At 36.2% G+C, this 11,817-nt stretch overlaps 1 protein-coding gene across 1 annotated transcript; it reads left to right on the top strand.

The window, feature by feature from the left end:
• Positions 1–415: 415 nt before the first annotated feature.
• Positions 416–11,284, top strand: LOC132119281 (protein FAM107B-like). The gene is made up of 4 exons (XM_059529113.1): positions 416–613; positions 5,076–5,307; positions 9,455–9,611; positions 9,911–11,284. The coding sequence occupies exons 1-4, from the start codon at positions 535–537 to the stop codon at positions 10,025–10,027; spliced, it is 585 nt and encodes a 194-aa protein (XP_059385096.1). The 5' UTR covers positions 416–534; the 3' UTR covers positions 10,028–11,284.
• Positions 11,285–11,817: the final 533 nt, after the last annotated feature.

The following is an 11,817-nucleotide window of genomic DNA, read 5'->3' as shown; positions in this document are numbered from 1 at the left end:
TGTCTTATATAACTAAAAAATACCCACAGAAGCCCTATTTCCAGAGGAAAACAAAATGGTAATTCTGCCTATACACAAGTTTGGACGAGCCTGGCATGATGATCATGTCTAGATATGTTGTTTTTTTTGTATACAGTGTATAATCTTGAATGTAGACATGAACATTGTGTGATTGTAACACAATTTCTGTATGTGTATTTCTTTGAAATTGCTCAGTGTATGAGTTTATGAAGGATGAAAGTCTCTTGGTAGACTAATGGTTAATGTGAGATTTAGGATAAGTGAAACAGAGAGAGATTAAGCCCCCCACTAATCCTATCAGACTCCTGTGAAAGTGAGAGAGAGATATGTGAAAAATAAAGTTGGGAGGAGCAGGAGGGGTGTGGTTTTAATGCTCAGTGGTCACATGACTGTTTACACTGTGAGAGAGGAGGCATGTGGGTGAAAAACGACAGAAACTCAGGAGAAGCGGCCCTCAGATAAACATGTAGGAAATCTTACACACATGTATATCCAAAGACGGGCAGTAGCGGGATGGACCAGAGAGTTGAACACAGTTTTTACCCCCCTGAGGGCCAGCCCAGCAGACCCAGAGATGTGCTTGTTAAGTCAGGTAAGACAGAATCAACAGACTGCAACTGAGATTATAGGATGCTGATATAATGTGCTATGCAGTGAAACTTTGCAAGATAGAATTCAATGGTATTATTAGTAACCAAGGATAAATATAAAATATTAGAATGCTTTTCACACGTCATAGAAAACATTTATTGAGTTGTCACCTAAATGAGTTTATTTCTAATATATATATATATATAATCCCCCTACCCAAAAAAAACAAATGCTGCTTTAAGACAGCAGTTCTTGTTTTCAGAGTTAAATGTAGTTAAATGAGTTTTTTTAGAACAAGCTGCTGTAGTAAATAAAAGACAAACTAAGTAAAAAGAATGTGACAAAAGGCACTTGAACATATCAGTTCAGTAAGAAACAGGGAGCCATGCTTGCTCTGGCATAGTGCCCAACTTGTTCCTATACATTAGAAAGTCACCATTTGGCAATTTTCGCATATACTTTTGTCGGCTGGTAATAAAGATGTAGCAATTGTTAGGTGTTAGTAACAGAGGATAAACCATTATCCTTGCATCTTAGGGACAAGCAGGATCATCCTTCACAATGTTGTTGTTAGAATGTTTTACCAGCAGTATCTTGCTGTGTGTTTGTTTTAGCTGAAAAGCGCAATGTCCACATTGTATTTCTGCCTCACTATGATCGACACCAATGAACCCTGACTTGAGTATTTGAACAGTTATCTTACATCCTCCATCTCTGAATACCCAGCTTTTAAACAAACACACCTTTCACCAATATATCGTGAATTAAATCTTAAAGGTATATTCACCAAAACTGAATATTCTGTCATCCTTTGCTCATAGTCAATCTTTTTTTTCTTCTTTTTGTTTGTTTCTTCTATCAATCTTGCAAACCACATTTATTTATTTATTTATTTATTCATTCATTTATTCATTTCTGTCTGTCTGTCTTTGTGAGTGTTCTACAGAATAAAGGAATAAATGCATTGGAACACCACAATAAAAAATGTATGACTTTTCTATTCAATTCTATTCTATTCTATTCTAATATAAGTGCATTGACCAAAAAAAAAAATAATAATAATAATAATTCAAGCTACACAATTTAACTTGAAAAATATAGAAAATATTTGCAAAACACTCGTGTTAGTTATAAAAACTATTTACTGTGTTATTACTCTATGTTATTGCCCATAGAGACTTCTGCAATGCTTTTTGCCGGGAAACTTTATAATGCAAATTCCCTTTTTGAGAGCTCTGCCTAAATTTTATGGCTTGCCAAGGACCAGTATTCAGTGGGGATTATGGGAAATAGCACTGCACTCCACACACACACCCATGGAAAAATGGGATCCCATGGTATCCTCTGAGAATGCTGACATCGCCATGACAACTGTCAGCATTCTGTTTGTATACAATACATTCTGAGAACAATCTTTTTAACAGAGGATGTTTATATAAACTTAAAAATGGTCTTTTTAATGCTGAATGCCTGGGACTCAACAGGACAATGTATTCAGTGAAGCAGAGGAATTTAATCTATCCTACCTAATATGAAGTCAGCATGGTTTAGTTTTCTTTTTCAAAATGGAGACAAAATGTTTTATGATACTGGAAAATGTGCATAGATAATATGATGAAATATACTTATATTCTTTTCTAGGCCATCTATGTGAATCCGAGGGGACTTCATACTACGTACATACTTCTTACTTCATACTTCAATCAATCAATCAATTAATCAATCAATCAATGTCACATTCTTTGTAGGCCCACAGTATATATAATGAATGTACTATATACGTTTAGGTCCATTGTATGTTATCAAAGTCTCAAAGTGCCCTATTACCATCTGATACCATCACTGAAACACAGTCCTGTACTTTATTGTAAGGGTTAACATATCTTGTCCCTCAAAGCTTATTAGCACACTTTCTAAATATAATAGGTCTACTGAATCACTTTTGGTTATGCTGAGTATATAAGGAAACATTTGTCGTTGTCCCACACAAACAGACACCACACAAATCAAATTAACCTTGCTGTTTATCATCTGCAATTCTTGGAAATGGGCTCAGATCTGATCAGCAGAAACCCATGACTTCCCTGTCTGTGTACCTCCTGGGTTTGTGGGGGATGTTGATAAATACATTATGCCCATAATAGAAGGATATTCACTTTCAGAGCAGACACAGTCCACCCTCTGCTGCTCTTCACCATGTTACTGATCTCTAATCGATGAGATAAAGGACAGTCTTCAAGAGCGACAGATTATGTAGCAGTACAAAACGTGTGTGTATAATGTATAAGTACTTTTATCTCATATTGAATTCTATCTGTAAGCTCTGAACTACCATACAAAAATCATTTGTATTTCATAACCATGGTGCAACGCTCTCCCTTCATATAATAATAATGTTGGCCAATGGCCACACATGCTCACACAGTTTACTCAGTTAAGAGCAAGCACACATGAAACATTTTCTACTGGTTACTGGCTTTAAACCTGGTGACTATATATTACTTAACTCTCATTTTTACAGACACACTTATGATATGTAGTCTGAATGAACATATTATTATTATTATTAAAAATTAAATAGATATTTATCTTATACATATTGCATTTTATTATTTTATAGCCTTATAAAATGTCTGACCCGTTTGTTACGACATACATGTCAAACAAATAATCATGGATTCATAATCCTTATAAACATTAAATGTCTGTTTTAATGGATTAGCAATATTCAGTATGAACAGAATAAGATCCATAACAGTTATGTTAGTCCAATGGACTGTGACGGATTTACTTGATCTTTATCTTCCTGATGAATATGGCATTTTCATGTCAATATTTTGTTTATCTCTCAAACAGCCACTTTAAGAGAAAATAACAATGTTAAGTACAGTTATATTCATACCTAGATTTTTTTTTCTTACATTTTCTGAAAGAATATTTGCTTTTTGTCCACATATAATTTACTGCCACAGTGTATTGTTGGTTACTCTGTTGAGCAGCACATTGCTCGGTAGTTTCTGGGGTCTTCTAGATGGTTAAGTTGCCTACTGGCCCGAATCAAAATAACCTCTATGATAGTTTGGTATAAATAATTGTCTACTGTATTGTCTTACTTTTCCACCGTTTTATCATCTGCCAGGTCAAAAAATAAATAAATAAAAGTAACCTTAAGTCCTATAACACATATTTTTAACAAGCTGCATATTTTTGAGCTATCATTAATATCCATAGCATAAAATACGGGTCAAATTATAGTACTTAGATGATTTGCTCCCTTAACAGTGATATAATAAACCAAGAATAAAAAAATATTTAGAACTTTATTTAGAAATGTATTAACCTCTGATACTAAACCCGGGGCCACACATACTTTCACATGCATGAATTCCTTTCACTATCCTGTCATCATCATCATCATCATCATCTCATTCCTGTCCTCTTCTCATGCACTCAGATTGAGAAGTGCTAAGAATCGGGCTCAGCTTTTTTTAATATTGAATGGTGGAGACTCTGGTTCTCTGGTTCCTCCTCCAAGCGTAACATTGTTCTAACCAAGGTTCAATGAATATGTTACCTGATCAGCTGTCACTTTAGAACGGATCACTGCACTTTTAATCTGCCCTATCCTTAGGAGTGTTTCTACCCATGATCCAGTTTGTCCTTATAGTGGTGATGAAGTTCAAACATGTCAAAACCAGTACTACAGTTTACTACAGGACAATCAAAAAAAAAAAAGATTATAATGAGAATAGTAATGTGAATTAGGGAGAAATATGCATAATTGTCATACAATCATTTTAAAATACTACAACAAAAACAAATCTTAATGGTCCTAAATTAAGAATTTATTTCAGCAAAATGTATTTAATTAATTAATTTATTTATTTATTGGACTGAAAATGCCTGTTATTTGCCTATTATTTATTAAATATCTCTGGATGAAGATTTATATATATATATATATATATATATATATATATATATATATATATATTTACTACATACAGAACACCAGTTGTACTGAACATATTGTAAGATGACTATCTTAAAATTATCATTATGGTCAGAAATATGCAGTTATTGTACATCAATGCTTTGTCTGTGTGTCATGGTTAGAGGTTAGGTTTTGTAAAAAAAAATAAAAATAAAATAAAAACTTGTTCAAATAGCTGGACTGGAGGTAAAGAATTTATGCCCAAGGAGGAACATAAACACTCTGCATGTCCTGCCTCAGCTCACATGGAACCATTTAAACTGGAGCGGAGACAAGCTGTATGTAGTCGTGTAAATGTAAATGCCGGCCCTCTGATGTGGGTTGTTTATGCTGCACTATCCCACTTCCTACTGTTTATTATGTTCTTTTGCGTCATTCTTTGCTTTTCTGCTCCAGGTAAAAAATAAAAAAGTAAAAAGGGGAAAAAAGCTACTTCCTTCCTCTCACATTGTTTTCTCTCGGTCCTCAGCCTCAGCATATGCAGATATACAATGGGAACAGTCTCATCTGCCGAGAAACCTGGACAGGGATCCATTTGATTACCCTCATCGTGAGATCCCCCCGTTGGCCAGTTATGCTCCTCAACCTGATTACATGACAGGGGATGAAGATCTCATCAAGCCTAAAAAGCTGATGAATCCAGTGAAAGCCTCTAAAAGCCACCAGGAGCTTCATCGAGAGCTGCTTATGAACCATAAACGGTATGGGGATACACAAGTTTACAATGCATAAACAATATTGCAAGGATGTCAAATCCAGTGCAAAGTATCCGTGATGGCTTCTGCGATCATACTTCAATCTAACAATGAGTCCAAAATAGACTGATTGGCGTTTCCTTGTTCACGTTCCTTTGAAATTCATACACTGTAAGTCCCTGTAAATCTCAGCTAAATGACAAATAATACTCATACAGAGTGAGCAACACTTTTAAAAATGTTTCTGAGGGTAGGAGATGTAAACAGACCTTCAATACCAACTTCAATACCTGAGCAAGATATTTAACCCTAGGTTGCAGTCTCTATAATAAGTGTGTTGTAAGTCCTATCAACCAATCAAGGCTTAGGAGTAAGGGTTATAGGTTTAGAGACAGCATCAGAATTTGAAGAACAATTGTACATCTCACATTTCCTTCTGATTCTGAATCTCTTTAATAGCTAGGTTTGCAGTTAAGGATATGCTTAAGACTGTGTTTGTTTGACAGGGCAAACATGTTGATCCAGGAATCATGGTCACCACTCTGCAACTTAATTTCTTAGCACATCTGGAATGGTTGTGGCTGATATTTTGAACAATTATGATACTATGAACAAATCTTAATATGTCATCACAAATGTACTAAATGTCTTTTCATGTATGCAATTAATACATTTATGCCTCAAAAAGTACCTTAGCAACAATGAATCATTGCAATAAGCAAAAGAATAATAAACTGAAGTCTCTTGAATTGGAAAGCCTTCAGTTCCCCTCAAGTCCCATGCTCTCAGTGTTAGTACTTTGATTAGATTTGTGCAGTTGCTTGGTAGCAGCACATTGCAATGCCACCCCCTACTTCTGTAATACCAGTAAATGTGGTAAAGGTGAACCCACTCTTTCTGTCTGAGCAAAGGTGTCTAAAGCCCTAAGGAGTGGGCAATAGAAGCAACTTTATTCTTACCTCTCCCTCCATTCCCTACTTTTTAACTAGACACTTAAAGAGTTCTAGAATTTAAAAAACACAAGGATCAGCCAATGAAGACTAATTAGAGATATAGTGTTCACATCCCACTCAGGTTCTGTCTTGTGTCACACAAGGGACATGAGCACTTATCTAAAGTGGCCAACCATAGAGTTTTGCTGTTTATGCTGTAGATCCTGTGGCACAGAACGGAGTCGTCTTGAGTGCATTGTCATTTCCAGCAGTGAAATCTTCAAAATTGTCTTACAACAAAGTGAGCTGTGGAAAAAAACACACTACCATCCCACGCTGGTACACACCGATTCATTTTAGCATATTTTTTAACATATCTAAGTATTTTTGCCATTCAAGTCATGTTGGAGTGATTGTGTTTATGAGTTGATTGCAAATGAAGACAGTGTAAAGTCATTATTACTGGTAGGAACACTGTAACCTTCCTTAATCCCTTAATATCTGGGTTTAGGGATGAAAAAAAAAAGTTTGATTTATCTAAAAAGGGATACTCCACTAGTTTTGAAAATAGGCAAATTTTCCAACTCCCCTAGAGTTAAACAGTTGAGTTTTACCATTTTTTAATCCATTCAGCTGATCTCCGTGTCTGTCAGTAGCACTTTACCTGTAGCTTAGCATAGATCATTGAATCTGATTAGACCATTAGCATCTCGCTCAAAAATGACCTAAGAGCTTCGATATGTTTCCTATTTAAAACTCGACCCTTCTGTAGTTATGCTACGTAATATCACTGCCCCAGCTGCACCCGTGGTATGGCAGAAAAGTTCCTTGATTATTACGCCGGAATCCAGATATAGTTCCTAGCCATATCGGCCTAAAAAAATCGCAACTTTTAATTTTCCACCAGTCTTAGTACATGGTGTAACTACAGAAGTGTTGAGTTTTAAATAGGAAAAATATCGAAGCTCTTTGGTCATTTCTGAGCGAGATGCTAACGGTATAATCAGATTCGATGATCTATGCTAAGCTACAGCTAAAGTGCTACCGCCAGACCCGGAGATCGGCTGAATGGATTCAAAAATGGTAAAACTCAACTGTTTAACTCTAAGGGAGTTGGAAAATTAGCCTTTTTTCTAAATATTGGAAATTAATGTATTCTAATTGTAAATGTTTACATGACCATTAAGAGTGTACACATTTTTGCAATAAAGCTAGCTAGAAATATGTAGAATATGTAGTTGTTTATCAAAACCATTTGATGTACTTATCAAAATAACCTGAATGTCTTCTGTGTCATAGTTACAATCTCAGAACTCATAAGTAGGAACTTTCCAGTTCAACTTAAATGTGGAATATCATCCTGCAGTTCTCAGTTGGGGGCCAGCGGGGGTGCTCACCCTAATCATGCACATGAACTGTACCATTTGGGACAGGGCCTATGGCTCAACTTCACCAAATGTTAGTGGGGATACTCATGTATCATTGCAGGTGGATACTACACATTGGTAGAAGAGATTTTCTTTACCTTCTCAAGAGTAGCTTTGTATGCAATTAACCTATTTTAATTAAGAGTAGCTTGTCAGTCTACAGTTTCATACTTCCCCAACACATTGAACAAGGCTGGAGCTAAATTATGTGGGAAGGTGCTGAGACTAATACTAACCAATGCAGTTGCAGACAGCATGAATGAAGGTCCTATTTATTAGGTCTTTCATTACAGACTAGAATCACTGTTTGTGTGGGTACATTAATTAGAGTTTGCCCTCTAGACCAATATGAAACACATTAAACCATAGAGATCTTACTGGCATAGTGCTGTGTCAGCCTTTAAGTGGGTATCTCTTGGCATCTGTGCTTTTTTGGTGCTGCAGAAGACAGTCAATCTTTAGAGTACATTACAAGAGAGAGAAATGGTTGTGGATCTCACATGAGCACAGATAACAGTGGGCATCCAATATGGCACAGCACTCTCTGTGCTCTGTGCCACTGTTCGTAAGCTTTCTCAAGATAAGCTCTTTATGTACCAGTAATGTTACAGAACTCTTTACTAAAAGAGCTACGCGAAACACTGACAGCATCACTCAGGAAAAGTGATGCTAAAAGAAGACACTAAAGGGGAGACAAATTTGGCTCAGATATCCCTGTCATCCAAGATAGGGAAAAAGACACCATCTATGGATCATTTCAGGAATGGGTCAATGCCAGCAGTCTGAGCAAGGTTCAGCAAGTGGCTATTCATAGATGAGAGCTGAAATAGGACTAAAGACTGACATGTTATTTTTACGAGGGCTTTCAGGAGCTGTCCGGGGGCTGATGTCTCTCTTGTTACCTTCATTAAATGGCCCTTGTGCTTATTTGTTTTCTGGCTGTCTCTTCAGTTTGAAGGACACAATCTAAATAAGCAAGGACACTAATTGGAGCTCCCACATGTGCTGAACTCCACTCACACTCTTTACTTCCCTCCTCTCAGCACCTTGGTGCCACCTCCCTGTGGAGAGAATAGGCTCACATGTGATTTAATTATCAGTCTGTCCACTCTGTGTGTGTGTGTGTGTGTGTGTGTGTGTGTGTGTGTGTGTGTGTGTGTGTGTGTGTGTGTGTGTGTGTGTGTGCATATGTCTATACTGGCACTGGAGTTAATAATTATCACTCATGTTAGCAGCAGCTTGGCAGATTGAGAAGAGTCATGAGATTGTATGCAGTGTTGGTAACAGATGGAAGACTCATCAGATATATTCAGTTAAACTGCACTTAAACAAACAATCACACAATTTATTTGTCAGGGCTGTCAAAATGGGTCCAGTATCAATGGGATTGGCCTCAACCATGACTAAGATGGGAAGTCAAAACACTGGCAGCATACAACAGGAAACTAATGGGTATTCTGAATCATATAGAAGCACATTTTACAATCAAACAGTCCTACATATTTTCAAAGGATGTATTATAACATATTTCCAGAAATTAATAATATTTTCTTTTTCATACATTCACACATCTTTATCTAATTTGGGGGTGGTGGGTGGGGGTAAACAAATAAGTCAATACTGCTACCTGCTGGATGACTGATGGACTGCATCAACTAATGATGTTAATGTACTGTTTGTTCTCTATTCTATTCTATTCTATTCTATTCTATTCTATTCTAAAACATTCTGTTATATATATATATATATATATATATAATTTTTATTTATTTTTTCTGTTTTATTTTTACTCAGAGGTATTGGTGTGGAGAATAAGCCAGAATTGCAACTTGTGTTGGAGCAAAAGAGAAGAGAGCAGGCAAATAAACAGAGAAAGCAGGAGGAGGAGGCCAGGAGGAAAATATCTCCATTGGAACATGAACTACTCAAGAGACACCAGAAACTAGAGGAGGTACCGTAGAAATCATGCAATCATACAGTGTATGATTACTGTAACTATCACTATAAATATTTTCCTGTTTGACACTGTAAAGCTGGCTTGGCACATCTATATTGTATAAAGTGTTACATAAATAAAAGTGACATGACTTGACAGTGTGCGATGCGATACGGTCCAGATCTAATGAGTGTCAACATCCTCTTTCAGAGGTCCTAACATAGTAAACACTCTTTATTATGGTTAGATATACCCTGTTTATCTGCAAACCACCAACCAAATATTCACCAAATCTATCTTTCTTTCTACCTTAGCTGGAGAAGGAGCAGACAAGACTGGGGGATAGCAACTGCAGCGCTCCAGAGTTCATAAAAGTGAAGGAGAACCTGAGACGGACATCATTTACAAGTTCTGGAGAGAAGGAGGTGTAGGGGTGTAAACAAAGATTGGAACCATGTGTGTTTGTGCACAGCCAGTAACATAGAGACCTGCTGCAGCTCCTAAACACCACTCACACGACTGCGCTTCTCTACTTCCTGTCTCACACCCACAACACCCTCACCTCTCGCTGTAGCAGGTTCAGAGAGGGCAGAGATAAGGACAGGACCCAAAGAGCCTCTGCTACACTTTCACATCATGAGGAGGTTGACACTTAAGAGGTTTCAAGAGAGTGCAACGAGAAAAAGAGTGTTGTTGTTTTTTGTCTTTTTCTTCTGCTATGGGTCGGACTAAATGGGTAAAAGATTAACTGCCCAGGTTGCTTATCAGTTTGTGCATCCATGGATGGACAGCTATGTTCTGGTTCTGTCACATTCAATGAAAATGTGAAAACAAGGTACAGGGAAAAGTTTCAGAGTGAACAAACAGTCTATTGCTCTATAAATGTTAAGCAGAACATTTATAAGGCAGCAATTAGACAAACATATCAGTATTATAAACAAATTATTGCTTATCAGACCGCCAAATATTTTGCTCATTGCCTACTTTTAAACATTGTCTCTCATAATTAGGAATCAGCACTTGTCACTTTTAAATGAGAATAGAACAAATATTATTATTTTCAGCTTTCATCACCCTTGATTTGCAGCATAACTCTGAGACATTGCAAGAAAAAATTAATCTTACTCCTCAGAAAAAATTAAATGTTAAAATGTAAAATTTTATAAAAAAGATAAATAAAAAATAGAAACATTAGATTAGATTAGATTAGATTAGATTAGATTCAACTTTATTGTCATTGCACATGTGGGTACAAGGCAACGAAATAGCCTATAGTACAGGGGAAGAAGAGATACAGCATAACATTAGGAAAGAGAGGAGAAAAAAACAACATCCAGACTATGCTCCTTTGGGAGCACAGTGTGAGAACAGGAAAACGGCGGCAAAAGTGGCGAAGGCGAGGGATAGGGGGTGGGGGGTTGAATGCATATCTGTATATATGTACGTGTGTGTGTGTGTGTGTGTGTGTGTGTGTATATAAGAGTTCATGTATTGATCATCGCCACAATGATGGCTAAAATGAAAATGTACTTTTACATGAAATTAACCATTTGATTTGAGGATTTCAGGTTTAACCATGTGTAAAAATAAGGAAGTGTATTGTGCTTACAGTGCCTTTATTAATGTAATACAACAGGATGGGCTGCCTGATGTGGTTCAATGTGTGTTGCATAGAATTTTCTTCATAGTATTGTCTTTATGAAGTGTTCCCTAATATGGCTGTGTTTCAGGAAAAAAAAAGAAAAGAAAAAAAAAATAGTTTAACTGATTTGCTTAAACAGACTAAACATGCACTATAGATTAAAACCAGTTTCAGAACTAAAATATATGTTAATAGTGATTCTGAGTCTCTCACATTCAGTCATCCTCACATTATTATTATTATTTTTAATTTTTTCCTCTGGGGTGGTTTAAAACATAAAGTAACATTTAAATAATATGTAATTTCTGCCTTTTCTGGCTTCTAAAGCCTTGGGATAATACAACAATCAATGATTTACTTTAGTAAGGTTCATGTTATTGCAGTCAAAATCATAAATCAAATATAAGAGTAGGCTGTTTACATTTTTGTAGCTTTAGTCATTACCTTTTGATTGTTATAAACCATGAAGTTACAAAATATAGAAAAAGTACACATGCTTCATATCAATAAAGATATTAATGGTACTTTTTATTTTGTGTCCCTTTTTGTGGTTATAGGAATTAGTTGGAAATCATTAAT

This window comes from Carassius carassius, chromosome 38, assembly GCF_963082965.1.
Source record: "Carassius carassius chromosome 38, fCarCar2.1, whole genome shotgun sequence".
Classification (NCBI taxonomy): domain Eukaryota; kingdom Metazoa; phylum Chordata; class Actinopteri; order Cypriniformes; family Cyprinidae; genus Carassius; species Carassius carassius.
The sequence above is the reverse complement of the archived record's forward strand: the minus strand, read 5'-3'. Positions and strand labels throughout refer to the sequence as shown.

Bases quoted from the DNA above. Each gene is read 5' to 3' on its own strand.
- LOC132119281 (XM_059529113.1), top strand. From the start codon at position 535: ATGGACCAGAGAGTTGAACACAGTTTTTACCCCCCTGAGGGCCAGCCC. The intron at 614-5,075 runs GTAAGACAGAAT...CTCGGTCCTCAG, and splicing joins AGATGTGCTTGTTAAGTCAG to CCTCAGCATATGCAGATATA. The intron at 5,308-9,454 runs GTATGGGGATAC...ATTTTTACTCAG, and splicing joins CTGCTTATGAACCATAAACG to AGGTATTGGTGTGGAGAATA.